The sequence below is a fragment of the Mirounga leonina genome, unplaced genomic scaffold, assembly GCF_011800145.1.
Source record: "Mirounga leonina isolate KUSES-001 unplaced genomic scaffold, KU_Mleo_1.0 Mir_104, whole genome shotgun sequence".
NCBI classification, from domain to species: Eukaryota; Metazoa; Chordata; class Mammalia; order Carnivora; family Phocidae; genus Mirounga; species Mirounga leonina.
Genome location: NW_023270231.1, coordinates 15,531,215 through 15,558,708, shown reverse-complemented (window position 1 = coordinate 15,558,708; position 27,494 = coordinate 15,531,215). Strand labels below are relative to the sequence as shown.

At 47.4% G+C, this 27,494-nt stretch overlaps 1 protein-coding gene across 2 annotated transcripts in view; it reads right to left on the bottom strand.

Moving 5' to 3' along the window:
- Positions 1–6,524: 6,524 nt before the first annotated feature.
- Positions 6,525–27,494, bottom strand: part of RANBP17 (RAN binding protein 17) — a 323,820-nt gene continuing 302,850 nt past the window's right edge. For both annotated transcript variants that reach the window (XM_035014133.1, XM_035014141.1), the window contains 3 exons: positions 10,892–10,990; positions 8,892–9,019; positions 6,525–6,946 (listed from right to left, as the gene is read on the bottom strand). In XM_035014133.1, the coding sequence (XP_034870024.1) occupies positions 6,850–6,946; positions 8,892–9,019; positions 10,892–10,990 (324 nt within the window). In that variant the 3' untranslated portion in view covers positions 6,525–6,849. The remainder of the gene's footprint in view (positions 6,947–8,891; positions 9,020–10,891; positions 10,991–27,494) is intronic.

Sequence of the window (27,494 nt, the reverse complement as noted above, 5' to 3'; positions counted from 1 at the left end):
CTCTTATCATATTTACCAAAGGTTTGTCTATTTTTTTTTTTTAAAGTGAGTCTTTTTTTTTTTTTTTTAAAGATTTTATTTATTCATTTGAGACACAGAGATACAGAGAGAGAGAGCATGAGCAGTGGGAGAGGCAAAGGGAGAGGGGGAAGCAGACTCCCGGCTGAGCCAGGAGCCCGATGTGGGGCTCGATCCCAGGACCCTGGGATCATGACCTGAGCCGAAGGCAGATGCTTAACCATCTGAGCCACCCAGGCGCCCCAAGGTTTGTCTATTTTATAATAGGGTCTTAGAAGACTTTTAGTTCCTTCTTTTTTATGCCATCTCTTTGAGGAATGTTTTATTTTTATTAATTATTTTCCTCTTGGTTTGTTGAGGTGAAAATTTAGTTAATATTTATCAATATTTCTTGTTTTTTTTATAAATATATTTAAGGTCATACATTTACCTCTAAGCCCTTTTTGCCCAAATGCATTCTGATGCGCATTTGATGTTCCTGAGATTGTAATTTTTTGCTGTCCCTTCCTGCCTGCTATCAACTGAACAGTGACAGACACACACGCACACGCACCAGAAGGGAGATCAGAAAATGAAAATTCTAAGATCCCGCGGTCGTGGGGGCCAGAAAGATTTCCAGGATGCGGCGCATCGTGCATTTTTCCCCATGGAGAAGCTGGGAGGAAGGGAAGGACTGCTGGGGGCCTTGCTGGGAGACATAGACGAGGGAGGGGTGGCTTCAGGGATGGGAGACAGGATGTTGGAATGCCCAACTGCCCGTGGGCAGGAGGCCGGCTTAGTCCAGTCCCGCTCTGCCACCGACCTCTTCTGCGAGTTGGACTCCATTTCCCTACCCATGAAATGGGGTAGAGATTGAATCGGGGCTCTTACACATGTCTGGGTCCGTAATCCTATTTGAAAGACTGATGAAAGGATGGAGGACCACCTCCATAGACAAAGAAACAAACACATAATTTGGCACATGTACCGTGACGCAGGCTGCTTACCTGTCCACCTTCCATTCTTGGTCCGCACACCCTAGTAAGAAGTCTCCAGGGGCTGGCAGTTCTCAGGAGGGAAGGCTCCCAAGACACCTGCCCGGATGTCTTCACTCATTCATCCACTTATTCAACACCTATGTGCTGAGCACTTACGCACGTTTCTGGCCCAAGTCCCAACTTTGGGCTTCAGTTTCCCCATCTGATAGTGGGAGTAAGGCAGTTTAAGCTCTTCATTGCTGCCTTCCCACGATGGGGATACTAGGGGAAGAACCTTCCAGAGGAGGCCTTCAAGGGCCCAAGATTCTGCCAGCTGGAGGAAGGCAGAGGCCACCTGGTACCATGTGCTCTTTGTGCCTCCCCAGCACAGGTCGTGAGACTCGAAGGACAGTCGGCTTAGGGAAGTGAAGTCCAGGGGCATGCAGCTGGGAAGGCTGGAGCTGGGATTTGAACCCAGGACTGTCTGGACTCCAGAGCCCATGCTTTTCCCTTTACCCCATACTCCCATTTCTACTCTGGGAGCAGGTAGTAAGGCTCCAAGGCACAGGACTGAGTGGGGAGGGGAAATCCGTGGAGGAGCTGGGGGAAGGAGCTCAGGAGCAGGGGTGAGGGCTGGCCATGGAGGGGCTCACTTCTGTCCCCCCCCCCCACAACCCCCACTGGCCTGAGAGTTCCTTCAGGACAGAACAGTGTTGGCGGCATTTGATTCCATGTCTTGGGGCTGGGGCCGTTGGAGGATCATCATGAGAGTTTGTGGTGCTTAACTGAAGAGCACACAGCAAGGTCAGATGAGTGGAGAGGAAAAGGGATCCGAGTTCGTCCAGGTCTGTGCACAGTCCAGCACCCTCCAAAGCAGCCCCCCTCCCCTGTCACTCTCCATCCCTGTTTATTTTCATCATTGCCTCCATCACCTGCGGGACCCCTCTTATTTATCCTGCTCAGTGGCTCTCTGAAGGCAGAGACTTTGTCTCATTCACGGCTTTATCTATGGTGGAGCAATGAATGACTCCCAGGATCTTTGTGCTGAGTCCAACCGGGGCCCTGGCCTGGAGGAGGGCCCAGCCTGGCAGGGCGGGCCGGCAGCCACATGAAGACGCTGGCCGTGGGGCTGGGGGTAGGACAGAGGGTGCGTGCGAGACAGGAAGGGAGAGGGGCTGCTGGAGGCTGCGGAGGGGCGTGTGAGCAGGGACCGTGTGCAGACGGCCGCATGTGCAGGGGGGCAGGGACTGGCCAGTGCCCTCAGGCGCAGGGGGGCGAGGACGGGCACCGAGGGCAGCCCTGTGCGGGGGCCTTCTGAGGTACCCCCACCCCTGACCTCATGCCCTGCTCTTTCCCTCCACCGCCCAGCAGCCATTTTCTCCATTTCATCTTCTACAACTTTCCTCTCTTCCTGACAGATTTCTCGAGTAAATTTGACTTCGTTTCAACACTTTGGTTGGGCAAATTACATTAAGATGGATGTTGCAGGTACCCTTTATGGTTTATTTATCGTGATACTGTTTGTATCTCACGCTTATAAATAACTTATGTTATAGCTTTTGTTTGTGGAAATGTAACTTACATATTTTATTACGCTTTCTGTAAACCTCAAAAAGAATCTTGTCAAGGAAGCGCTCTTATCAGCAATCCAAACTATGGGACGTAAAAACCGACACCACCATTATTTTTTAATATGCCAAGGAGGCAGGTTACTCTTGCTGTAGTTTGAAAGGTTTGCTGTCATCATAAACTTGCACCTCAATAAAACATTAAAAGGTCTCAAGAATGATTTTATAAATTTCAGGGAGGAGGATGAATCGGTGGCAGAAGCCATCGACACAGCACTCAAGGAGCCCAGGTGTTGGACTGGCCTTTCTCTGAGAGTGTCCAGCTTCAGTTGGGGGTCATGGAGGGTTCCGGGTCCACCTCCCCACCCACTGTCCCTGGAGCCCCGTGGTGAAGTACCCAGCTTCAGGGGTGAGAGAGGAAAAGAAGCATGAGTTCTGGAGTCCGGCTGACCTGACTTTGAATCCCGGCTTGTCCACTTTTTAGCTTTGTGGTCTTGGGTTAATCTTTCAGCCTCAGTGTTCTCATCTCTAAAATGGGGATACTACTGCTTACTTGACATTCTTATTGGGAAACATTAGATTTAAATGAGATGGCAATCTTGCAGTGCTCAGGGGGTGCTCGATAAATGATATAGTGACTGTTATTATTTAACTTCTGCCTTGAAGCTGTTACTTTCTCCCTTTCTACTCACCTTGCTCTCCTCTTCAGGTGCTCTTTCCCTCCTCATTGTATGGAGCTGAGTTTTCCCAGATGCTACCGCCCCCCAACCGCTGGACTAGCCTCCATCTAGATAGGGTTCCCCTATGCCAGATTTTTCACTTTCGCCAATTTCTCTCAACCAGACTATCCTATTTGTTCTCATGCTCAACTCTCTGTTGGTGGGTAACTAATTGTCAAGGGTCTCAATTGGTGGCTATACGCCAGGCCTGTTTTGCATGCTGAAAGAGACCTCCAGTACCATAACCCAACAGCACTTCCAGGTTGGCAGGGCCAGTGGAAGTGAGTCTGGGGAGTCTAGGGGCTGAGAGGGCTTTTCTGGGCAGTTGGGAATCATCACATGGTGCAGGGACATCACGCTCCCTCATCTCTACCCCCCCCCCAAGAGAAGCCTGAATGGAAAGCCCAGAAAAATGGAAACATCTAGAACACAAGCAGGATACAGCTTTCTCAGGGTCAGGTTCTTAAGTCAGTGTGGAATGCAAACATTGAGCAAAGTCAAAACACCTTCACACTGTTTCTTGCTCGAGTATCAGCTGGGGCAGTTGGCTAGATTTAGAGGCCACCCCCCCCCCGGCACATTTGCACAGCAGACTCCTCTGGAGAACGAGGTGCCCCAGCCTGGCTCGCACCTCCTGCCTCACCCTCACTCTGGCCCCACAGAGCTGCCCGCGCTGTTTATTTCTTCCTGTTGCTGAATGTGTTACATACACTTGTGATCGCATTCGAGCACATAACAGATCCACCTGGTTCTTTTGCGTAGATTCCACAGTTTGGGTGTCTCTCCGGAGAACTTTTTGCCCAGGAGTCCCCACTATCCCTTCCTGGGACAGGTTGTGGGTGGGGGCGCGGTTCCCACACAGCTTCTGTTGGGGGTGGAACGTGCAGTATAATGTGCTGTTGAAACATCCCAGCTTCCCTACCCCCTTTTCATCCTTAGGGCACAGAATGGAACTTAGCCCTCCAAAGAAAATCAGGATTCCTTTCCAGGTGTCTAGGGAGAAACGGGTAGCCAAACTCAACCTCTCCAGCAAAGACTGGGTAGAGAGCTGTGGCAGGCATCTTTGAAAATGGTTTCCGCAGAACCCTGCCTCCGGGTATTCATGCCCTTGTGTAACCCCTCCCCTCGGGTATGGGCTGGTCCCGGTGAGTTACTTCTCACAGAATACAGCAGAAGCGATGGGATGCTCCCTTTGAGATTAGCTCAGAGGCTGGACTTCCAGACTGCAGCACTGTCTCTTCTCTCTTTTGCTCGCTGTGACAAAGCAAGATGCCATGTTATGTGCTGCCCTATGGAGAGGCCCATTGGGCAAGGCACTGAGGCTCTCAGACCGCCAGTCCGTGAGGAACTGACTCCTAACTGCAAGTGAGCGTGGAAGCAAGTCCTTCCCCAGCTGAGCCCTGGCCAACAATACTGATGGCAGTCTGTGAGAGACCCTTAAGCAGATGACCCAGCTACAGATTTCTGACCCTCAGAAACTGTGAGAGAATCAATGTTGTTCTAAGCCACCACATTTTGGGGTAATTTGTTATGTAGCCACAGAGTTCAGAAAAACAAATAGAAGTGGATGTAAATATTAACTGGTTTCAACTCACCGTTCTGAAATACAGGTCTTCTTGGAAGAAACCAGGAATTGCTTTGAGGTGAGAGAGACATGGGTTCGGATCTCACCTGTGTGGCCTGGGCAAGCTATGTGCCACCTTTGGGCCTTCGTGTCCTCATCTAGAGTGGGAGTAATGCTGTCTCCCTTCGCAGGGCTCTTGTGAGGACCGAGGGAGAGAACACATGTAAGGGGCATGGCAGGTGTTCTGTTAAGTGTGTGCTGTGTTTGCTCTTGGCTGGCGTGCGGCCTCGAGTGCGCTCTGGAGCCCCCCCCCACCCCCCACGACAACGAGCAGGCTGCAGTCGGCGGTGGGGGCAGGCCTGACAAGTCCTCTTGTGGGAGCAGCTCTCCAAGGCCAAGGTTGATGGAGCCTTCCCTGGCTGGGGTGAAACCACCAGGTGACCTTCAGCAGTGTGGCAAAGAAAAGCAAGGGCACACTGTTATTTTCTTGTGAGCATTTCAACGCAGACGGGGTGATGCTTTTGTAAAGGACTGTCAGAATGGGGTAGGCCATTTAAAGCATTTTTGTGGGATGAGAAACAGAAATTCTCAAGTCAGACTTCTTCCAATAGTTATGTTTTATAAAGTTTAAAGTTTGCCTTCTCAAGGAAAATCACATTTCCCATTGCTAATGAAGTAGAGCGTAAGGCCAAGGCTTGCTTATCCACGGAATACCAGAAGCAACCTTCTCTGTAACACACATTTCCCTGATTTCCTGGCCTCACGTACAGAAGAGAAACATTTTGAGATAAGCTTGGGTGACTTTGCTTTTGATGTGACAAGCCTGTTGCTAAACTCAACTATCAAGAAAGGTTTCAAGAAACACTAGTCTGGGAAACGCAATTATAACAGGAGCCTGTGGATTTACTTCTTCTTCACCAGTCAGGCCAACGTTTCATGTCTTATTAGCAATAAAGGGCACGATATTTACTACAAGCCTGAACCATGAGGACAGAGCAGTGAGATACAAAGGCTGTATGACAGGGGCAGTCTCAAATTAATAGCCTAGTTACGGTCTACCACAAACTGGAAAGGCCTCCTTCATTCACGTCCTGGGGTTTGGGTTAAGTTACAACCCCCACGGTAGTAAGAGTTTTTGTGAAGGGATGGAAACCAGCTCTTCTTCGTCCTCTGAAAATCTGCACTTTAGCACCTAGCACTGTTTTGTGTGGTCCCAGGAGGCGGGGCCGCTTCGAATATATATGATAACTAGGCACCTTGGTAGATAGAGGCGGAAGGACTGGGTGCCGCCCCGCCCAGCGCCTCTTGCAGGGGCTGCCCGACGCCTTCGGAGGGAATAGCTCTGCAGCCGGTAACTGCACGGCTTAATCCTTCTAGACTGAACCACTTCAGGTCTATGCCAGTGAAAAGCAAACGTTGTTTGTAAGTCATTTAATTGTGTTACTGTCTCTCAACTTTATCAGATGCTGCTGAGGCCAGGAGGGCTGTGCGCAGTCCTGTGGGATGCTCTGGAGTGCTCCCAGGCTCGTTCTAAAGGCCCACAGCTCAGAGACCCCAACGCTGCCTCTTCCAGACTCGTAACAAACTACTAACTTAACGAGTTCAAATGGTATTTGTCTCAACTCAGGATCCACGTTGAAGGCTGTAGCTCCAAGACATTCACCACCTTGATTACAGAGGACCATCAACTAGTACAGGCTTAGGTTCAAACCTGGTTTATTAAGTTCTTTGGTTAAATATTGTTTCTACACCCTTTTGGAGCATTGTAAGAACAAAGATAATGGTATTTTATAGAAAGACTGAAAACCCATCTTTTGCTTTCTCAGAGCCAAGACTGAATTTACATTGTTTGTGCACTATTATAAATTCTTATAATTAGGCCAGACTTATAAAAAGGTAGAGATTTTGTTGTTGTTCGTTTTGAAAAATAGATTCTCCTGGGCTTGCCAACATCACTGTCCTGGTACCCAGACGCACAAGAGTCTCTCGGTAAAGGCTGCTCGGCACGTGGTCGGGGGAGGCGGTCAGCTCATCATGTCCAGACTGCACGGCTCGGTGCTGCCGTCACTGCGCAGCGCCTCTGCCACGTCTCTTCTGAAGACGGACAGGTTCTGGGTGAACCTGGGGAGAAAGGAAGAAAGGCGGGGGGCAGTGGCAAGGCCGAGGTGGTGTGAGCCTCTGGATGATAAAGCCACTGCGGAGCTCAGGACCTTGGAGAGAGCCCCAGATCCTGGCCCAGCTCCCGCCTCCCTCCCGCCTCCCACCTCCACTGCCCCACGACTGTTCTGCCACCAACACCCCCTCCCTCCTTCCCCTCCCGGAAAACAAGGCTTACCACCAGATATACCTGGACCACTGTGAGGGGTACATTTGGTGGGTGTACTATTTAAAAACTGTTCTTAAGAGTCAAATTACACACAGATGGTAAGGAATATAAAGAAATGATTCAAAGTTTATGTGCCAGGCACTGGGTTGAGTTTACATATAAATTCACCTAAGCATCACAAGTCTTCCCAAAGGCAGGTATTCGTATCCTCATTTTGCAGATGAGAAAACCAGGCTAGATTACCTGGGTTCGAATCCTGACTCCACCACTTCTTAGCGGGGTGATTGTGGATGAACACTTAACCTCTTGTCTTGGTGCTCAACTGGAGTAGCTACTTCACGGGATTGTGGGGAGTGAGAATTTACTGAATCAATTTAGACAATGCCCGTAAGTACTCAACCTAGTGCACGGCACACGGAAAGCATTTGTACTCTCTTAAACGGGAGGACTGTCTGGCATCATTTCACAGAGCAGCTCAGGAGGGGGTACTCAAATTCCCAAGCCTCAAGTGATGCAATCTCCCCCACAACAGGCACCTGCGGTGTCCCCATTCATTCAGTCTCTTCCTCCTGCCAGAGGATCGTGGCACGGGATGAGCAGACAAGCGTGTGTTTGCAGAGCCTACCCAACTTGGCCTTCTATTGCCAGAGCCCAGACTGGTGACTCCACCACACGCTGCTGTGGTTTTGGGATGATTGATGACTCGCATTTCAAATGGTGAAGCATCTGAATGTTACCACTTTTATAAAAGGATTGTGCAGGCAGTCCCTTCCACCCCCCCCTCCCCGAAAAACAATTTCTTTCTACGTTGTTCATTATGGTCTGTTTCCTCCATTAGAAGCTCTGTGAGGCAAAAACCTTGACCAATTAGTTCACCACTGGTATCCTCAATGCCTGGCACATAGTAGATGCTCAATAAAATTTTCTGCTCTAAATAAATGAATGGATGAAAGCATACCTGATAAGTCTGGGTTCCTTTCATTTAGATCTCATTGGCAACTTTTGTAAAACCAGCCACTCTTAAAGGTTGGGCAGAGGAAGGGACTAATGTTTATTACTATGGCTCCTTTGTCCTAGGGACCATGCTTTACAACATTCTGTCATTTCAATATCACAACCAATTTTGTTGGTGAGAAAACTGAGGATCAGAGCAGTTGACTGCCTTACTCACTGCCACACAGCCTGTAGAAGGCAGGGATAAAATTTAAACTGGAGTCCGGCTAACCTCAAAGCCTGTGCTTGTTCAAATGCCGGGAAGCCTTCCCTCGTCCTTCATAGCAGATCTGAGCTTTCCTTCTTTTGACCTTTTCAGTGAGTTATTTTTCATATCTTCTGTTGGGTTATAGAGTACATAAGGGTACAGGCTGCATTTTATTCATCTCTGCATCCCTATGTAGTGCCTAGCGTGGTGCTTAAAAAAAAGCAAATGGGGCGCCTGGGTGGCTCAGTCGGTTAAGCGTCTGCCCTCAGCTCAGGTCATGATCCCAGGGCTCTGGGATTGAGTCCTGCATCAGGCTCCCTGCTTCTCCCTCTCCTCCCCCACCCCCACTTGTGCTCTCTCTCTCTGTCTGTGTCAAATAAATAAATAAATAATTTTTTTTTTTTTAAAGCGAGTACCTAGTAATATTTATTGGATGGAAAGAAATTGAGTCTAAGTCACATCAATATGTGAACTGTGTTAAGCACGATCCAGTTATTTTCCATAAGCCAGAGATGTTGAGCTTACTGGGCAGTGCTTACCTGTCTCTGTTCTTGATGGACAGGTTCTGCTCCACTCCTTCCATCAGGTTCCTGAAGCACTGGGCAAGGACCTCCTGCTTGGGGACAGGCTGGCTGTTTATCAGGCTTGCCCTCAGTTCACTAAAATACTGTGGGGAGACAGAACAGCCTCAGGGCCCTGACGCCAAACCTGGGCCCCGAGAGAGCTGTGGGGGAGGGTCTCGATCTGCTCCATCCGCTCAGTGCTCCTCACTCTCAAAGGAGCTTCGGTCCAGGACCACTTTGAACTTTAAGCCAAGGCAATAGATACATTCCGAGGTATGAACTGTATTATCCCTTCTCATAAAGATCGCTTGTGATAATTGTTCTACCATCACTGAACAATTTAGGTCCTCTGTGGGGGACCAAGTGTGTGAAGGTCTTCCTGACTCTCACCTCCACTCATCACAGAAAGGCTGAAAGAGGAAGGGCCTCTTCCCTTCTGAGGCAGAGGGGAAGAACTTAACAGGGAGAACTCGGGGTGACTGGAGGAAAGGCTCAGGGTCCCCTCTCAGGCTGCAGCATCATCCATGGCTTTAGTGACTGAGTCCTCACACAACCCCGGACTTTGTCCCGAGTCCCTGTCCGCTGGCTCAGGCTGGGTCTGCCCTGCCGCTGAGGCGGGGTCCTAAGGGGACTTGCTTCGTTCTGGGAGGGCCTTCCTGCACTAAGAAATACACCTGTCATGCCTGGTCCCAAAGAGCTGCACAGCCCCTCTCCTCTGCTGGGGTCTGCAGGCTTCTACCCACACACAAGCTCTCACACGACCCACAGCTCCTCATCACTGGAAACAGCTTAATTTCAGCACAAAGACAACATTTTGCCAGTCATGTGTTTATCCTTCCAAGCCCAAACAGCATGGTATTTAATTTCCATCATACATTAAAACAGCCCACATCAAAAACACACATAATTAATATGTAGTCAGACTAATACTTAAATACTATATATCAGAGGTATTACACTTAAACCACAATGTCTTCCTGAACAAGATTGGGCATGCACAAAACTACTTATTTTTCCCTTTTATAATGATGCAGTGACTCACACCAAAGAGAAAATTATTAGTTTTTCATCCCCAACCATGAAATATTGCCTCCATCAGTAAAGTATAATATTGTGATGTCATAAGCTTTTTCTAAACACTGAATTTGCCCTTATTCCCTCTCAATCATTTTAAAAGAACTGCTCTCTTTTATAGAGCTTGGATTTAAATCACAATAACACCGAGGGAAGATGAATGACAGTGCTATGAATGTGGCTAAAATTGGATACTTCAGCACAGGTGAATGATGAGGCAGCGCTTCTCTTTTTGATACATTTTCTTCTTCTATTAGTTTCCTTCCAAGGCTGGGATTTCAGTTTGAATTTTAATGTATGCGGCTGCCTCTGATCTCACTGTCTTTCTCCCCAGTACCATCTTACTGTATAGACAATTCATTCTCCCGAGCAGTAATGCACTGTTCCTGCCGACTGCCAGGGGGACGAGGGGTGCGTCCAGGAGGAAGCTGGAGGGCCTGGGAGGCCGCCCCGGGTGGTGAGTGCACTTACGAGCTGGAGCCTTGGGCTCTCAGATGGAGGGTGCTGGCTCCGCAGCGAGTCCCTGAAAGGACGACGACCACATAGGGCAGTGAGGATCCCAAAATACAAGAGGAGCAAAGAGCTGTAGCTCGGAATTCCACAGGAAACGGGGTAGGGGAATGAGGGTGAGCTTGAAGCATTACTGAGCAAACCACCTGCCCGACGTGTGGGGGCTCCGGGTTCCAGAAGAGCTGGTCTTGAGGTCTTCACTTACCTGAGGGAGATCTGAGGCCTTTGGGGAAGGGCCTTCTGGGGGAATATGGCCTTGCCCCAGAGTGTTCAAGGTTCCAGCTCAAGCTCCGTTGTTCCTTCTGTTCTTCTTGTCGCAGCTCGGCCTGGCGTACAGCTTCTCCCTCCTCCCAGGGACCACCTCCTGTGGACCTTACTGCGATCACACTCACCTTCTCGTTGAGCAGGATGAGCCCCAGGAGAGGCCTGGATACTGACCACTGGTTCCGACAGTCTTCAAAGACAATGGTGTTCATGAGGACAGACATCATCTAGAAGACAGAGTCAAATAAGACCTTGGCTCAGAGGTCCCCCCAATCCCAGGCCTGTCATGTGCTCACCTTCTACCCCTACGTCGTGCCAACAGCCATGAGGGCTCTTCCTGGACAAAGAGCTTTGACTCTGCAAGCCTATAATGCTGCAGGCTGGAACTCTTGGCCAAGACTCCCAGTGCCCTGAGGAAGAGTTTCTACCACCAAAGGCTTCAGTGAGAACCTTCTGGGTGGGCAGAAATCAGAGGTTACAGAGCTAAGAGGATCAGTCTCTGCCTCTCAACCCTGGTATGCTTTCCTCCATGCAAGCGGCCAGATAGAAGCCCAGCTCACCTTCCTTCCTGTCTCTCATTTCACTAGAGGTCAAGTTATGGAGGGGGAGCATCTCTCAGAGAGAGGGAGAAACGGGACACATTCCATGCGACCTTGGAAGGTCCTGTTTCCTGCTGGCTCAGGCTCATTTGTTCTTCATTCACTAGTTCACTCACTCGCTTCACTTTTACATGTACATACAAATGTATCCTCTTAAATTCAAAGTCTGTAAGACACCTAAGAGAGGTCAGAGAACAGGCATCTACCGTGACCTGTGCCCTGGAGGAGCTAGAAGCTTCTTGGGGCAGGGCACAGAGCAGACAGATAGTCAGAAATAGGGCTGGGCCAAGTGCAGTGGGCTAGCAGAGGAGGGAGGGATGCTCCTGGGTCTTTGGGGAGAAGGTAGGGAAGATTCCACAGAGAGGGTTCAGTTTAAGGACAGCATCATAAATGTGTTCTGGGCAGAGAAAGCAGTGCAAAAGGAGGTTGGGAAAGAACTGAGTGTGACAGGAGAGAAGAGACGGGGGCCAGAGAAGCCAGACCCCAGGGCCAGGCTGGTAGACCATGCTGGGGAGCCTGGACTTCATCGTGATGAAGGGACAGCCTGTGATGGGTTTGTGGCAAAGGAGAGACATGCTCAGATCTGCATTTAAGCAAGATCCCTCTGGGGACAAGTAGAATGCGTGCAGTTGTGGTGACATTAAAGGAGGAAAGCCAGGGTTGGGGTTTCTGCACTACTCTGGGCAAGTGGCAGGGAAACAAGCTTTGCTCCCCTGCGTTCAGCTGATGGTACACTTGCCTTTCCTTGGCATCTCTAGTCCTTCCATTTCCACAGCCCCTGAGCTCCTGTGCCCCAAGGAGCACAGGGGAAATGGCAGTTATGTGGCCAAGCTACCACCCACGTGACCCCCGACTGGGCTCTGGTGGCGTCGACTCTCGTCCCCTGCACTTCTGCAATCCAATCTGCTTGGCGATCTCAGGCCAGTTCCTGTGTCAGTTTCATTAGCTATCAAGATGGAAATAATAATCTAGCCCAAGAAAGCTCTGAGAATCAAATGAGATGGTGGATATAAAAAGTGTTGCAGAGAGGAAAACGTGCCATAAATGCTTAAGGTATATGATAACAGCAGTAATGAGCATCTCTGTAGTCCGAAACATCTGCCATCCCATACATCATCATCGTCATCCTAACAGGCTACTTGTAGATGAAACCGGCCAATTCCACACTTACTGTATGTCCAGTCTCTCTGGGGAGAGGCGAGGTCTCAAGCCTGGCATGCTGAACATCACTTGTAGATTACATGCTTCCATGTACAATCTGACAAGCCACCCAAAGTCATAGAGCCACAAATTAAACTGACAAGCAAAACTAACAGATCTATGGAGACAGTCTAAAATATTATGGGCTTCACAATCTGAAGGCAGAATGGATATTTTAATGGAAAAGATTAAAGTTAGAGGCACCAAACTCCTCCAGTAACTGACAAAGCATCCTGAAGTGATGTGCCAATTACTTTATACGGTTCTCCCGTGGATTCATTTGTCTGAATGCATGTATTTATGTCTGTAATAAGTAAGGCGATGTTTGAATAAAATACTTTTCTAAAAATAAAGTTGGCTAAAATGTTTGATTTTTTAAAAAAATTTTTTTTACTCTTCCGGAAAAATGGAGATTAGTGAGCAAATCTGCTCAAGTGCTATTGACGTGGCAGCTCATTTCCAGAACTTTTTTTTTTCTTTCTAATAATCCTAGAGAGTATGGGGGAAACAGCACAAGCGATGTGGCAGATTCCTTTGGAGAAGCTCCCCCCCTCTCCCAGTTTGGAAGAATAGTGGGTGAAATGCCGAAGTACAGAATCCTGTTCCAGGTAATGCAAAACCTCTGGTAGGAGGCTCTCTGTGCTCAATGATATGGACACGTGCAGACTGAGAGGGGAGGGCCCTTGGCGACTCTGCACCGGCGCACCCCAGCCTGCATGGAATCACAAAGCACCAGAGGATTTAGTACAAGGAGTGCTGTGAGCAGGGCCCCCCTCCCCCAGCTTCTGCTCACTTCCATACTGTTACAGGATGGCTGGAATGGCCATTTCCGATCTGCTCAACTGAGGCTACATTTTCCAGGGCCTACGCTGAAACACATTATCCACTGTATTACGCCAAGCAGCTCTTCTGCCCAACCAGGGAAGGGACCATTTGGGAAGAGGAGCTGTGTGGCTTGGTCCACTTAGGAAAACCATAATCCACACTGCCTCAGCACTTACTCCTTTCTCCTTCCTTCTTCCCACAGGCTTTGGCGTGAGTCTGTAGGAAACGGCCCTCCATGAAACAAAACCAACACGGTGTGTGGGGACAGGCTTTGGAGCCAACCAGAAAGGAGGCCAAACCCAGGCCTGCCACTTACCTAACCTGGATGCTGGGCAAGTCCCTTCAGTTCTGTGAGCCTTTGTTTTCTGACCTATAAAACGGGGGACTATAGCAACTACTCTGAAGGGCTGCTGTGAGGACTGACTTCCTTCACCTGTGCCAAGCATTTTGTACCGTGTTTGCCACCCAGTAGGCACCCCAAAATTACTAGTGTCCCTTCACTGCAACTATGGCTTCCCTCTGTGGTGTGACCTAATGGAATCTCAGGGCTCAACGAAGCACCCCATTTCATGTCTTGATTATGTTCAGATAAATGAGACTATAGTCTCCTTGCAATTATCTAACTTCACTGAGAGTTGCAGTCAAAAAATAAGCCACCATAGGAAATAGTCCCCAAACCATCCCTATTTGTCTGGCACATGTATTAGCATGGAGTCTGAATGACAGTGTTTCTGCTGTTCTGAAAACTTGTCGTCTTCCAAATCAAACACAAAGCTACCACAAATATCTGACCTGGAAAGGTAAGACAAGTTCTGTTGGGTCATCTGGATCGCTCTTCTCCCCTCGGCCCCTCTCCTACGCTTCCGCCCTAAGATGCTTTGGGCACAAGCCCGAAGCACAGCGGACCCCGCAACCTGGATATGCTGGTCACGCTCTCCCAGTGGCAAGGTGGTGACCACACGCTCTCACACCAGGCGCTTCCTGTTCTATCTCCGGCTGATGTAGAATAAGCAAAGATGGCACTTGTGTTGAAGGCTTTGCTGCTAGATGGCGAGTATGTACTCTAAGGGAGTTGGAGGCTCAGTGGCTCTAGAAGCTGGGTCGAGCGGGATGGTGGGAGTCACACGGCCCCAGTGAGTGCCGGCTGATGACTGGTAGTGAGACTAGTCTATAAACTCCTGGGCGCTGAGACCACGAGGGCCTGCTCGCTGTATCCCCAGGGCCCGGCATGGTCTCTGGCACACAGCAGAGGCTTGGGAAATAGCGACTGAATGAAAGAATGGGTACATGAATGAATGAATGAATGAGAAAGGATGGATGAACTATCAAGAGCGAAAGTATAAAGAGCTAAAGAACATTTTGAAAGGGGATCATATAAAAAACAGAGAGTTCTGGCCTCAATCTCTGGCTAAACTCTGAAATGGGTAAATATCTAAATTAATACACTGTTCATTTCCAAGGATCTTGCCCTTGTGTGCAGAGCCTGAGAACTCTCCTAAGCCGCCGGTGTCCCTCCAGCCAGCAGCCAGAGCCCTCGTGGGGGCTACCAAGGCTGAAGGCTGACGCACCGTCTTCTCCACCGACCAGCAGGGGCACCCAGGAAAGGCCGTGCCCCGTGAGTCCTCTCATTGCCCACGGTCCTAACAGTTACCGCTTATGGAGAGCCTTCTGGGTGCTCAGCACTCTGTTCGGCACGTGCTGGGTCTAACCCTCAGCTAACCTTGAAGCAGGCCTTATCCTCACTTTGTAGACTACGGAGCTGAGGTCCCGAGCAGGAAGTTACTTGCTCGAGGCATCAGGCTACAGCTCTCCGGAAGTGAGGGAGAACTCAGATACGCGCACGGGTCTGCCTGGGTCCGGAGGCCATGGCTGCGCCCTCAACGCCAGCCTGCGGCCTCCCAGTCTGCAGCGGTGCTGAGTCCATCAGCAGCATGTCTGGCTCCTGCCACAGCCTGCTGGGCCCCTGACGGTGTGGGCGGCGAGGCTCGCTTCCGGCCACGGCTCACTCTGGCACCTTCAGTGGGCCTCCTGGATCTGATGCCCACACGCATCCCCTCTGTTCAGCCACCGTGCCACCTGCCGAAGAGTCAGGCAGCTGCTGGAATCCCCGCAATGAGAATCCAGGGCAGCAATTCCTGGAGAGTTTGCAGACCTTCCTGCCTCCTACCTAACGCTTCTGGAAATGTGGTTAACAGATTTTCAGACTCTCAAGATGAACAACAGTAGACATAATTAATAGACTGTCTCTGGAAAATGGTTCATTGAATGTTTTTCTAAAAATAACAATTTCCCTCCCACCAAAAGTACCATGTACACAGTAATTTAAATTAACATCATTGAAAACATTAGTAAATTATGCTAATTTCCTTTGAGTTACAACATTCCCTACAAGGTGAATGCTTTTCACTGTTAGCGTTCTTAGAGCCTACTGAATAATGTAACTAAAAACCATTCCACAGAGTTCTAAGAACTAGATGAAAAAACTCAAACACTCCCTCTTGCTCCCGGCCTGTATCAGACAGACAAAAAAGCCTGGAGCTGGAGCGACGCCACAAGCCCTGACAGCGCAGGGCCCGAAGCCCGGCTACAGCGAGGGGACCCCAGCTCTTCCCTCTTCGGGGTCGTGTGCGTGTCAGGCGTACTGCGACTGTGTTGCCTGCTGACCCGGGAAAGGGAAAATGGGAACGGGACAAGAGCAATCGGTCTTGTCCGAAAGGTGGTAGAAAGAGGGCCTGAGAAGGAGGTTTTGCTTTGACAGAGGAAGGACAGCCAGAGAAAAGGCGAGAGGCCCTGGATGAGGCTTCCCTGTGCCTGGATCTAAGTGGGGGGACAGGGGAGGAAGACAAAGCAAGGATGGTCAGGGCTGTGCGCAAGAGGGCATGTCTGCAGAAGGAGATGTCTTAATCGGTGAGGTAAGGGGCCTTAATGGGAAGAGGAGTAGAATACACAATTCTCCGCACCTCTGGTCAAGCTAGATTGTCTTGATTTTGATACAACGAGCTGGTGAAGTTTTGAGGAACGACCAATGATAAATGGACCCAAAACTGAAGAGCTGGTCCTGAGTCTCAGGAATCTCTTGGTGTACATACGTAAATGGCCTTTCAGAAGGCCAGTAAGACAGCAGGGGGAAGGCTGGCCCTAGTTAAAAACAGTGAAACAAAAACAGGATTGCCGGGAGAGTGCAGTCGGATCTGAAAAAGCAGAGAAACCTTCTACCCAACTCCACAGTAATTTCTCCAGAGCCCCATGCCCAGGATGGAGATCTGAACGCTGCCGAAGGAGGAAAGCTTCCAGGTTTTCAGTGCTTGTGGAAGTAAGGGAGTTGCTGTCATTACCGAGTGCTGTTCCTGAGGCCACGTGCACAGCAGATATTGAAATGTGATCCTCCTCAAATTAGATACTAGTCATCTTTAGGGAAAAGGAATCAATTGTTCTCTTCGTCTGCCGTCTACTGATGTGATATTAGTGGAATGTTATGAAAAATGAAAGCAATGGACAAATAAGCATATATTTTCCTGCCTGGATTAACTAAGCCCCACCATCTATGTTACATTAAATCTTCTAATTTCTGTACATATTAAGCGCTTTCATAAATTCTTACTGTGTCTTTACAGCCTCATAATAGTAGCAAGTATTTAGCACTTTAAATGAAAAAAAAAAAATCAAACAAAATGCAAGATGCAGTGAGCCTCTTACTTTTAAAGAAACAAGATTGCAATCAATTATGGGTGACCCGCTCTCCTTTGGAAAATCATTTGGGAGTCCTCCCTACTTGGCGTTTGCACAATGCTAGCTTTGCTCTCGAAGTTAAAAAAAAGAAAAGAAAAGAAAAGAAAAACATCTTTTTTACCAATACAGGTATTGCAGGACTGGTTAACTCAGCTGTTTATATATATTAGCGGTGAATATTTCCACATCTAAACCACCAGCACTCTCTTCCTCCGCCCCCTCCTCCACGAAGCTTAAGGATGCTTTTTCTCCAAGTGATAAATCGCCCAGGATATTAAAAAAACTTTTCCATCCATTCCATCCATCGTAAAATCTAAGGAAATACACAACCCAGTTTTGCTGTTGTTTCAATTTTCTCCATTACCGACATTACCCCTCGTTCTGAAAACATTCATTTTAATCATAGTTTATTGGGGAAAGAATTACCTGCCAGTCTCCTGGCTTATACGAAAGAAGATAAAGTTGGAACGAAACTTCAGGATTAATTAATTGAGAGTACTGCATGTAATGTGTCTACTCTGAACATTACAGCACACATCACAATGAAAACAGTTTTATTTTCCATGGTTGAAATAAATTATAATAAATAATTCATTTCAATGGCAGAGATGTACTGGAGAGCAAGAGCAACAAAATTGACTACGCTACACTGTGAGTCTCATTCTTGAATCTTCATTATCCATTTGAAACTTTTTACGAGTAGTAAATCATATTTCAAGTGGCTGCAGATCTCATAAAGCAGCTTGCTGCATTCAAATAAAACCAGAAAACCTGGGGCACTGGGAGTCTGCAGGGCTTGCCACTCAGCACTATTTGGGAAACTCTTTCTCACTCTTCTCTTGCCAGCATCAAACAGAACACTTTCCCCATTTGACGTAAAAATTCAGCATCGCTCGGAAAAACGTCATCTATGTCTCCTCTGGGTGGGAATGTTGGGAAAATCTATATGCAGAGGAACAGCCTTCACCTCCAAAGCCATTTTCCTCTAATTTTTATTCCCGAATGAATGACAGCCACACAGCCAGGTTCTAGAACCTCTAATGGCCTCTCCTAGCCCCTGGGGGTTCCTAAATTAGCAAATATGTGTACAAGCTCAAGAGAGAGGGGGCACACGTGCTATGATTCTGCCTAAAAAGACCAGCCTATCTTCATAGGATGGGTGATAATTTAGCTTGAACCTTAAAAGATGCATATAAGCATCACCGGGGAAGAAGGATGTATCAGGAAGAGGAAATAAAAGGAGAAAGGACAAAACAGACAGGGCCTAGGATGTCTGAGGAACAGTTAGCCCCTTCTTTTGAGTAGAAAGGAGCAGAGCTGAGGGCGGGGAGCTGAAGGCTGGGCTGAGTCCAGGCTCTAAAAGGCCTGTGCTGTCATGCTAAATGCAGAAACGAGTTTGGGCCAGTGCATAAAGGGTAGCCTTCGAAGGATTTCCGAATAATGCTGAGCTCTGGGATCTAGAACAATGACTGATGGGAGACCGGAGCAAGGCAACGATGCGTCGGTACTGGAGGCAAGGGGGCATGTTTAGATACGACTGCAAAAGTCCAGCCCAGAGACGGTGAGGGCCCCAGCAAGTCTGGTAGCAGAGACAGAGAGGAGCGGTCAGAAGCCTTGCGTGCATGCATACCCCATTTCCTTCCCAGGCAATGAAATCCTTCCAAGAAACGCAACCTGCCCCTGAAGCTGTAGCTAAAGTCAGAGCTTTAAGAGCATGGCCTCAAATGCAGGACTGCCCGTGGAGAGAAGGGGCTGGGTGCTAGATGGCCCCTGCAGGGCTAAGGGCGGCGGGGAGGTTGCTGCTGTCTCCCAAGCCAACAGTCCAACAGTGAACTCGGGAAATAAGGAGCAGTGAGATGAACCCCAGCCGGCGGACGTATATAGGCATGACGGAGACTACAAGCACATGTCTACGTTAAATACTCAGCGATAAAGTAACCTCTAACCGAGGCCACTGAGAATCAGGGAAGGGAGTGGGCAACAGTATGCTATTTTATTGAACGGTCATCACAACATTTCCCAATGAATATCGTATTTCAAAACAGAGCGATATCAGGCATAATGGCACGAGGGCATCTCGTGCAGTCATCCAAGCAGAGTGCAATGAATATTGTATTTCATAATAAATATATTATCCTCACAGTAGGAGGTTCAATGTTTCATTGTTTCTCATCTGTCACTACATTCTCCCTGATTTCCTGAAGGGCTTTATCGTCAGATGGACCTAAAAATCTTCATAACCAACAGCGGAGGATTATTTTACTTATTATGTTCAAATGATTTTGTGTGGGGAGAAAAAGTATTTTTGTGGCACATTCACAGGGCCCTCGGAAGCATTTTCCATTAAAGATTAGTCTAGAGTTTATGTTTAAACCACAGAGGACAGCATGCTGCCTTTCAGATTTGAGGGTTTTTATTTATAGTCGTCTAAATGGCAGAGAGTGCTGGCCAGGAGGCCAAGGAGATGATTCAGAGTTACTGAGATTTGGAAGCTCTTTTGCCCTAATAATTACATAGGAAGCCTAAGGAATGACAGGAACAGAACCCGGTTCCCTGATTTATTCAGACATTTACTGACCACCTACTTTGTGCCAAGCTGTGTGTCACACCCTGGGGACATACAGATGAACAAGGCACACAGTCCCAGCCCTCAGAAGAGCTCACGGTCAAGTAGGGAAGGAAATCCACAGTTTATAAGCCATGACAGCACAGCATACCAAGTGCCACAAACAGAAGCTTGTGTGGGAGGCTTTAAGAGACCAGAGGTGGCTGATGAGCTCTGCCTCGGGTGGGGGCCAGGCGAGGAAGGTTTCACAGGTGACATGTGGAGCTGTCGGAGAGAATGAGCCAAGTCTGACAGGCACACAGGGTGGGAGAAGGGCGAGCAGGTGCACAGGTTTGGGGACGTATTTGGGGGACGGCGAGCAGTTCTGTGGGCCTGGAGAGGGTGTGGAGGGGGCAGTGGAGGCAGAGGAGGCTGAGTAGGTAGGCAGGGGCCAGATCTCCTGAAGGGCTTAGGGACGGGTGCTACAAAACATGGGCCTTATCTTGCGGGCAATGGGGTGCCGTTCAAGGTGAATGAACCTGGCGGTGACACCGAAGAAGGACAAACCGCCAGTGGAGCCCCTCTCCAGATGGTCCGACCCTTTAGGAGGCCTGGGCAGTCTGACTTCCAATCCATCTGACGGATGCAGCTCTGTTCCTGTTCCAGGATCGGGAGGCCACAGGCATAGGTCACCTGCCTGGCCCCTGCGCCTCAGTCGGGGTGGATCTCGGCTCCCTCTTTGCTGGCTCTGTGGCCAGCACCCTGAGAAATGGCACCTGCCATGACCTCCCTTGGCCTGCAGCGCATAACTTAATTGTGTCCCCTGTCAGGAACGGTTCTCTTTGTCAGGAAGCTTTTTATTGATGTTCAACCTTCATTTTCCCTTTCTTAATACTATCCCATTATGCCAATAGTCCACTGTGCCATGCTAAGTAATTCCCTTTGCTCCTTGGCATGTACATCTTCCAAGTATTTATAGACTTATCAAATGCCCCATTTAGTTGTCACTTAGGCAGGCTATACATACTTAGCTTCTTTAATCTGGCCCCATAAGCCAGCCCTTCAATTCTCCTAAATCACTTGAGTTCCTTTCCTCCAGGTTTCTGTCAATTTGCTTCCAGCCTCTCTGTAATGCAGGGGGCTCAGGAAGAAGATGGGGTTGCGGAGGGAGGGTCTGCTGCTTCTGCGGGATAAGAGCACATCATTTGCTGCGGCCAGAATTGCTCCCTTCAAGTGCAGACTCCAAAACAGGCCAGGCCTCTGGAGGGCCATGAGGCTGTGAGCCCCTCTCGTGACGTGCCAGGTTTCTTTCATCCGCACCCAGGTTCCCAGTCACTAATATTCCACTACTGGCTCTCGTTACGTGCAGGTGCACACAGGCAACACATACGTACTAAGTGCCTACTACGTGTCGGGTGCCGTGCCAGGGGCTTCTCCCTCCTTCTTTTCCTCTCCCTCCTCATTTCTCACATGTATTCAATGCTCACAGACTCACTGAGCGCCTACTATGGGCCAGGCACTGTGGTACAGAATGGAATAAAATGTGGTCCTCGTGGCCTTAAGAAGCTCCTGGAGCCCAAGTATTTATCAATCTCTTACTGCCCACCCATCACGTTGTTTCCTTCCAATCCTAAAGGGTCTCTGAGAAATCGTCCCTAAATGCACTTAACTCTAATTGACGCTTTTAGTTCCTTGAGTGGAACTTCTTCGTCCTATCTAAAACTAGATGCCACATTAAGTACAGGCATTAACACAGAGCTCTTGCTTAGGATCTTCCTTCTGGTGGGTCTCTCTGGGGCCTGAGAGAGTTCTCTCCAGGCCCTGCACTTCTCATCGCTCCTTCTTGGCAGTTTACTTCACATTCCTTATTCACATGACCTCAACTAAGTATGCACTTGAATTGTTCTTCTTTTCCACGGAGGCGATGTTCCGAGTTATGGGGTAGGCTGAGGAGTGACAGAATGGGAGAGAGCTAAGGCGAGGGGTCTTGGCTAAAGTCTTGGGGAGTCTGGGCATGAGACTTCAGGAGGGACCAGCTCAACTACCTGATCCTGGGGGCCAGTTCCAATAAGGCTGAGAATTGCCCTGGTTGAAGTGCTGGTATATTTGAAGAGGTAAAGTAACTATCCCAAGGACACAGTTAGAAGTATTCAAAGCCAGATACGCTGACTGCAAAATCTGCTCTGATTGTAGTAAAGCAGAAAATCCTAACAAATACAGAATTTGCAAGTAAACGATTCTGAAAGAAGGACGGAATTTCGTCCGTCTGAAAGCACTGTCTGTATTTTCCTAAGCATGACAAGGGATGAAGAATTAACATGCAAGAATTATTCTTGGGTACAAAGCTTACAAGGTAGCAGTAACTCATGACAGGCCAGAGGATTAGGGAACCTTAACCTTGTTCTGTAAGTAGTGATCAGACTGTAATCAAGTAAGAAGTTTTCTTGAACATACCAGATGGGCTCATAGCCTCACCAATGGTTGCTGCTGGTTAAACTTTCCAAGAATTAAGACACAAAATGAATATGAAAGTTCAGCTCACAACTCTGGCACACACTCACATGCTTTGGGAAAATTTCCCATTATTTACCCTTCAAGTATGTGAAAAACCAGTGATTTTTTAACTGTAAAATGAATAAATCAAGCCTTCAGGAAGCTGACCCTCACTTTCCACAGTGCCATTCCCTCAAGAAACTCACAGAGCTTCTCATACCCTTCACGACGCCACTTGAAGAGATAAAGGTGGGAGAAATGCCAAGAGAGGAGAGCAGGTTAAAGCCCCGGGATGCCTTGGTAAGGTAAAAGCTATGTGAGATCTGGAGACAACAAAGACTCAGTTGGAGTCTCAGTACTGCTGTTTATTGGCTCTGTGACTTTGCCTCTGCATCCCTGCCTACTTGTCCCATACAGGTACTGTGGACTGAATCTGTGGACGTACCTATACTCCCAAGTTCAGAAAATAAACCATATTGGCCCTACTGCTAACTAGAGTTTCTGTGAGACTCAGAGGAAACATGAGGTGTGAAGACATGTCAATGGAAAGAGTCCTAAAGCTTATTCTCATTCTTGCCATCACAAGGTGATGCCTGGAGTGCATAGGAAGAATAAGGGAGGAGAAGTCAGTTTGGGGCCAAGAATCAAATCCAAATGACACCGTACCTGCACCTCCCCACCCCCCACCCCAGTGAGGGTGTGTGATCTTGAGAATGCGTGTCACATGGAGAACTCTAAGAAAGGCAGAACACACGTGTGGGACTAGGAAGACCTAGGTAATCTGGCTGAAGTCATGGCCTTGGGATTTCCTTGAAAGGACACTTTTCGCCTTTATACATATGAACAGCAGGGATATGTTCTCCTTAGGGACATAAAAGAGTTACTGGTACCTATACATTGTTTTTCAAATTTTACATACTTACTGAATACCTTCTCTGTGTTAGGTGAGTCTATACTCATTGGCCCATTTTGTCCTCATGCTTCCCTGAGTCAAGAATCTTTTGGCTGTGAGGACAGCAACTGCCACAGATAAAAGTCAGGCCTAAAAGGGGTGACTTAAGGATCCCTGGATTAGGCAGCGTATATGGGTCTCTCGGTGGCTGGGAAGGCCGCCCCAGGAAGGCCGGTGGGATCGTTCTCAGTCTCCCTCTGGGGCTGCTGGTCTCCGTCAAGACCCTCCCAGCGTGTCTGGTGCTTTTTCCTCTTGCTGTCGACTGGCTACTTCTCTGGGCAGGCAGCAGGGACAGGTGCCACATGGCTCTTGGTTTTTCAGGTCAAGTGAAGACCAGAGGCCGACCCACATCTTCTAAATGCCAGTTCCTAAGTCTAGGGAAGCGGACTCAGTGAGCCAATCTGGATCAAGCGCTTACCTCTTGTCTAATCAGTTCTCAAAGGAAGGGCCCTTGGCGCAGTCAAGGATTTATACATGAACGAATGTTGGGAGTCCCACCCTGCCCCCTCCTGCCCTACCAATTCTTTCTCTAGGTCATTTCCAAGTAGTATTGCACCGTGGCTAAGAGGACGCAGTTCTGCTACTTAGAAGCTGTTACGACAGCGACTGGGCTACGGGCTTCTTTAAGCTGCACTTACGATACTTTGATTACAAAATGTAGAAAAGAGTATCTGCCTCCCAAAGTAGTGAAACTTTACGAATACAAATATAAATACAAACGAGAAATACACATATTTAAGTACTTAGCACAGAGCCTAGCCTGTGATAATTATTTCTACTTCTTTTCCATCATAACCATTCATCACCACCATTGTCTGCGTCTGAAGTTGCTCCTCCATAGTGACCTCTTAGGTCTTAGCGACCCTGCAGGAAATAAAGCTTCTATTACAGGATGGAGGAAAAGTCTAGATCTTTAAGGAGGAGGTGTGGAAGTTCTTTCACTTTGGAGTGGTAGGGTAAGGAAACACTTCTAACTCAATCTTTTCTGGTCCAGCTAATCAGCTTCTTTGTGATATCCGTACAAGTTTAGGATCCTTCTGGTGAGCCCTGGGCTGGCTTGGGTAGGACACAGGAAGACAGTCTCAGGTGTCATATTCACATGTCACAGAAACACTGCTCAGAGCACGAAGACTGCGCTTGTGTTAAAATGTGGGAGTGCTGATCCTGAATGACTTCTGTTTGTGAAATATGGCTAAATGCTGCTCCCTGCGCTGTGTCAGCATAAAAAGGCAGATGTCATCCGCAGAACTTCGGAGAGCAGACAAAACCATCCCTTTAGAACACAGATTGTGAGGGTGCCTGGGTGGCTGGCTCAGTCGCTGAAGCGTCTGACTCTTGATTTCGGCTCAGGTCATGATCTCAGGGTCCCAAGATGGAGCCTGCGTTGGGCATGGAGCCTGGTTAAGATTCTCTCTTTCCCTCTCTCTCTGCCCACCCCACCCCCACCCTGCACACACTCTCTCTGAAAAAGAAAAAAAAAAAAAAAGAACACCGATTGTGAGATACTTCCTCAGAGTTGATGTCAGCATTTAATCTATGGATTAGAAATTTTCCTTGCGGAGGCTTTAAAAAAGGATACACTTAGGGAACTTTTAATTTACAACGATGGCCAATTATGACAATCACCACTAATGAAGAGGCTAAAAACCAACTTGTTTGCCATTTGCCATACTGGGTGAGAGATCTGTTATCAAGCATGCCTAATTATTTTGGGTGAAACCCGTGTAAAACTCTGCACTTTTTTTCCAGATGCAGTGTTCTCTGTTTTACATGAATGTGAAGGAAAAGATATGGCCGTTGTTCATCTTTTACAACTCCTTTGCTATGCTGAGAACATCTGCTAGGACTACACAGCAAAACGGACTGTGCCAAACTGTAGATAAAACACCAGTGACAGATTGCAGTCACTTTAATTCATAAAGAAAATAGCTGGAGCCCCTGGGAATGCCGAATCGAGCGACTAGCACCCAGTGACTTGATGCTAAGTCACAAACTACATTATATATTTCAGTTTAAACACAAAGGCTAATGGACACGTGACTTATTTATTTCAAATTCTTCTTTAGGAAGAGCTGGCTCTTTTTTCTTTTTTTTAGCTCTTCGGAAAACATTACGCTTCCCCTCTTCTATAAACATACAAATATAATTGTAAAATGACATCATTCTGTTTTCATTTAATTACCCCTGAAATGCTTTCTATTTAATATTCATTACTCAAAAGCTAATTTAAAAGAGAAAGAGATGCGACTTATTAAAAAAGATGTACTGTCATTCACAGCAATAGTTATCTAATACACAGAAGTTAATAAAGCAGATTAATCTACAAGTCCCTTTAAGCCATTCTGGAGTTTTGAACAACTGCCTCTTTGACCCTTCACCTTCCTGCTGCGCACCAGTAGCAGGTGCCAGTTCTACAGAAATTACGGCCGCGCGTCTGAACGCGGGGTCTTTTCTTACTTTGCTTCTGACCAGCAGCTGACCCTGTAGGAGTGATTGTTTCTGGTGCTGGCCTACAGGCTCCATAAACCAGTAGCAGATAAACAAAAGGCTACATATACCAGCTGCCTTGCCTAAGGGTACCGTCCCAGGCTGACACCTCCACTCCTTCTCCAGCGTCCCAAATTGCTCCTCGTTTGTTTCCATACATGCATTTCATCCTTGGTACATTGTGCAAGGGGTGGGCGGAGGAGAAGACCCCCTAAAACAACAAAAAACCCCGTCCCTTCCTTCGAACTTGACTTTTGAGTATTCCATGTCAAACTGTGTTATTATGATGCTAATCTAGGCCTGATTTAGCAACTTTAATAAGAGGCTAAACCCTCTTGTAATGAGATAATAAAATTTTATTATGTATTTTAATATTAAAAGTCTTAAAATCAAACTCTTCAAATCATACACTGCTACAGAACTAAGGTACTTAAATATCATAGCCCCAGAAAATGGGAACTTGAAAAAGCACATTGTGGCTAATTTTTCATTCTCAGAGATGTAAACATGGAATTCCTATGTGGTGGCAGGGAAAGCTCCAACACTCTTAATTATGTGCAGCGAAGAATGAATCTATTCAAGGATGAAGCACACTGTACCATTTCCAGCAACAGCGTGAGATGGCTTTGACAGTTATTTCCTGGATACAAATTACACAAGTATAAAAACAATCCCCATAATGATTAAATGCAGTTATGTACATAGGAGAATACCAGTGCAAATGGTAACATATTTAAATGGTTTTTCCTTCATTAAAAAAAATTATATATGATATTAAACCATCAATCACTGCTGAGGCACAGGAGCTTCAATGTATTGTCACTGGTTGAAATAAATGACTTGGAGACTGAATTCTGGCTCATTCAATATGGTGTCTCTGCTGTTGCTTAGTCACCCAACTCTCTGCTGGTTTGGGCTACATCTGGTGGATTCCATCCCTTTCAATTAATAAGGCAAGTTATGCTATCAATGGATTACATCTTTAAACTGTGCTCAGAGGTAGAAAAACACATGTCCTAGTGGGGAAAAAAAAACCAACAAAACACTTCTCTGTTCTGTTAACCATTTGGAACAATATTTGAAGTGCTTATTTCTTTCTTCACCCATGTTTAGGATGGAATTTTCTTGTGGAGTTTCAGCAGGATCGTTATATAGTATATAAAGGTGTAATCTCCTCTTAGCATTCCCATTTCGTTTATAATGTAGCAGTCTATGACCATGCTGGCTTTGAAACCTAAAGTCACTGCCTGCGGATTGTAATTCTGCAAATGAATTTTGGGGGGTTTGTTTTGCGGACACTCACTGACCATTACAAGGTGTCAGGCTCTGCTAGATGCTGAGACAAGTATCAAGCCTGAAGTGATCTTTGGTAAGAAAAGGTACTCTGCTAAAGACAGATATTACAGGTCTGATGATAATTTGATGATTCATAAATTAAGAATAGGCTTTTATTTTAACCAATTTTTCTGTTTTAAAATACCATTTTTTGGTTATACCTGAAACAGTCATTCAACAAATACTTCCATAACAAAAATATAACCAAAATGGCAAAATAGGGTATATAACAAAAAATTTGGACTAGAATCATCCTTTTACAGATGGATCAATGATTTTATAATATCACAGATAAGATGCCATTTTAGTAAAAAAGAAACATAGTTTTTCTATTTTTAAAAGTTATATACTTTACAAATTCCTTGAAAGTCACAAACTATGAAAATTTATTCAAGAAGAAACAGACAGGGATGCCTGGGTGGCTCAGTCCATTAGCATCTGCCTTTGGCTTAGGTCATGATTCTAGGATCCTGGGATAGAGTCCTGCATCGGGCTTGTTGCTCAGCGGGAAGCCTGCTTTTCCCTCTGCCTACTGCTCACTCTCTGATAAATAAAGTCTTTTAAAA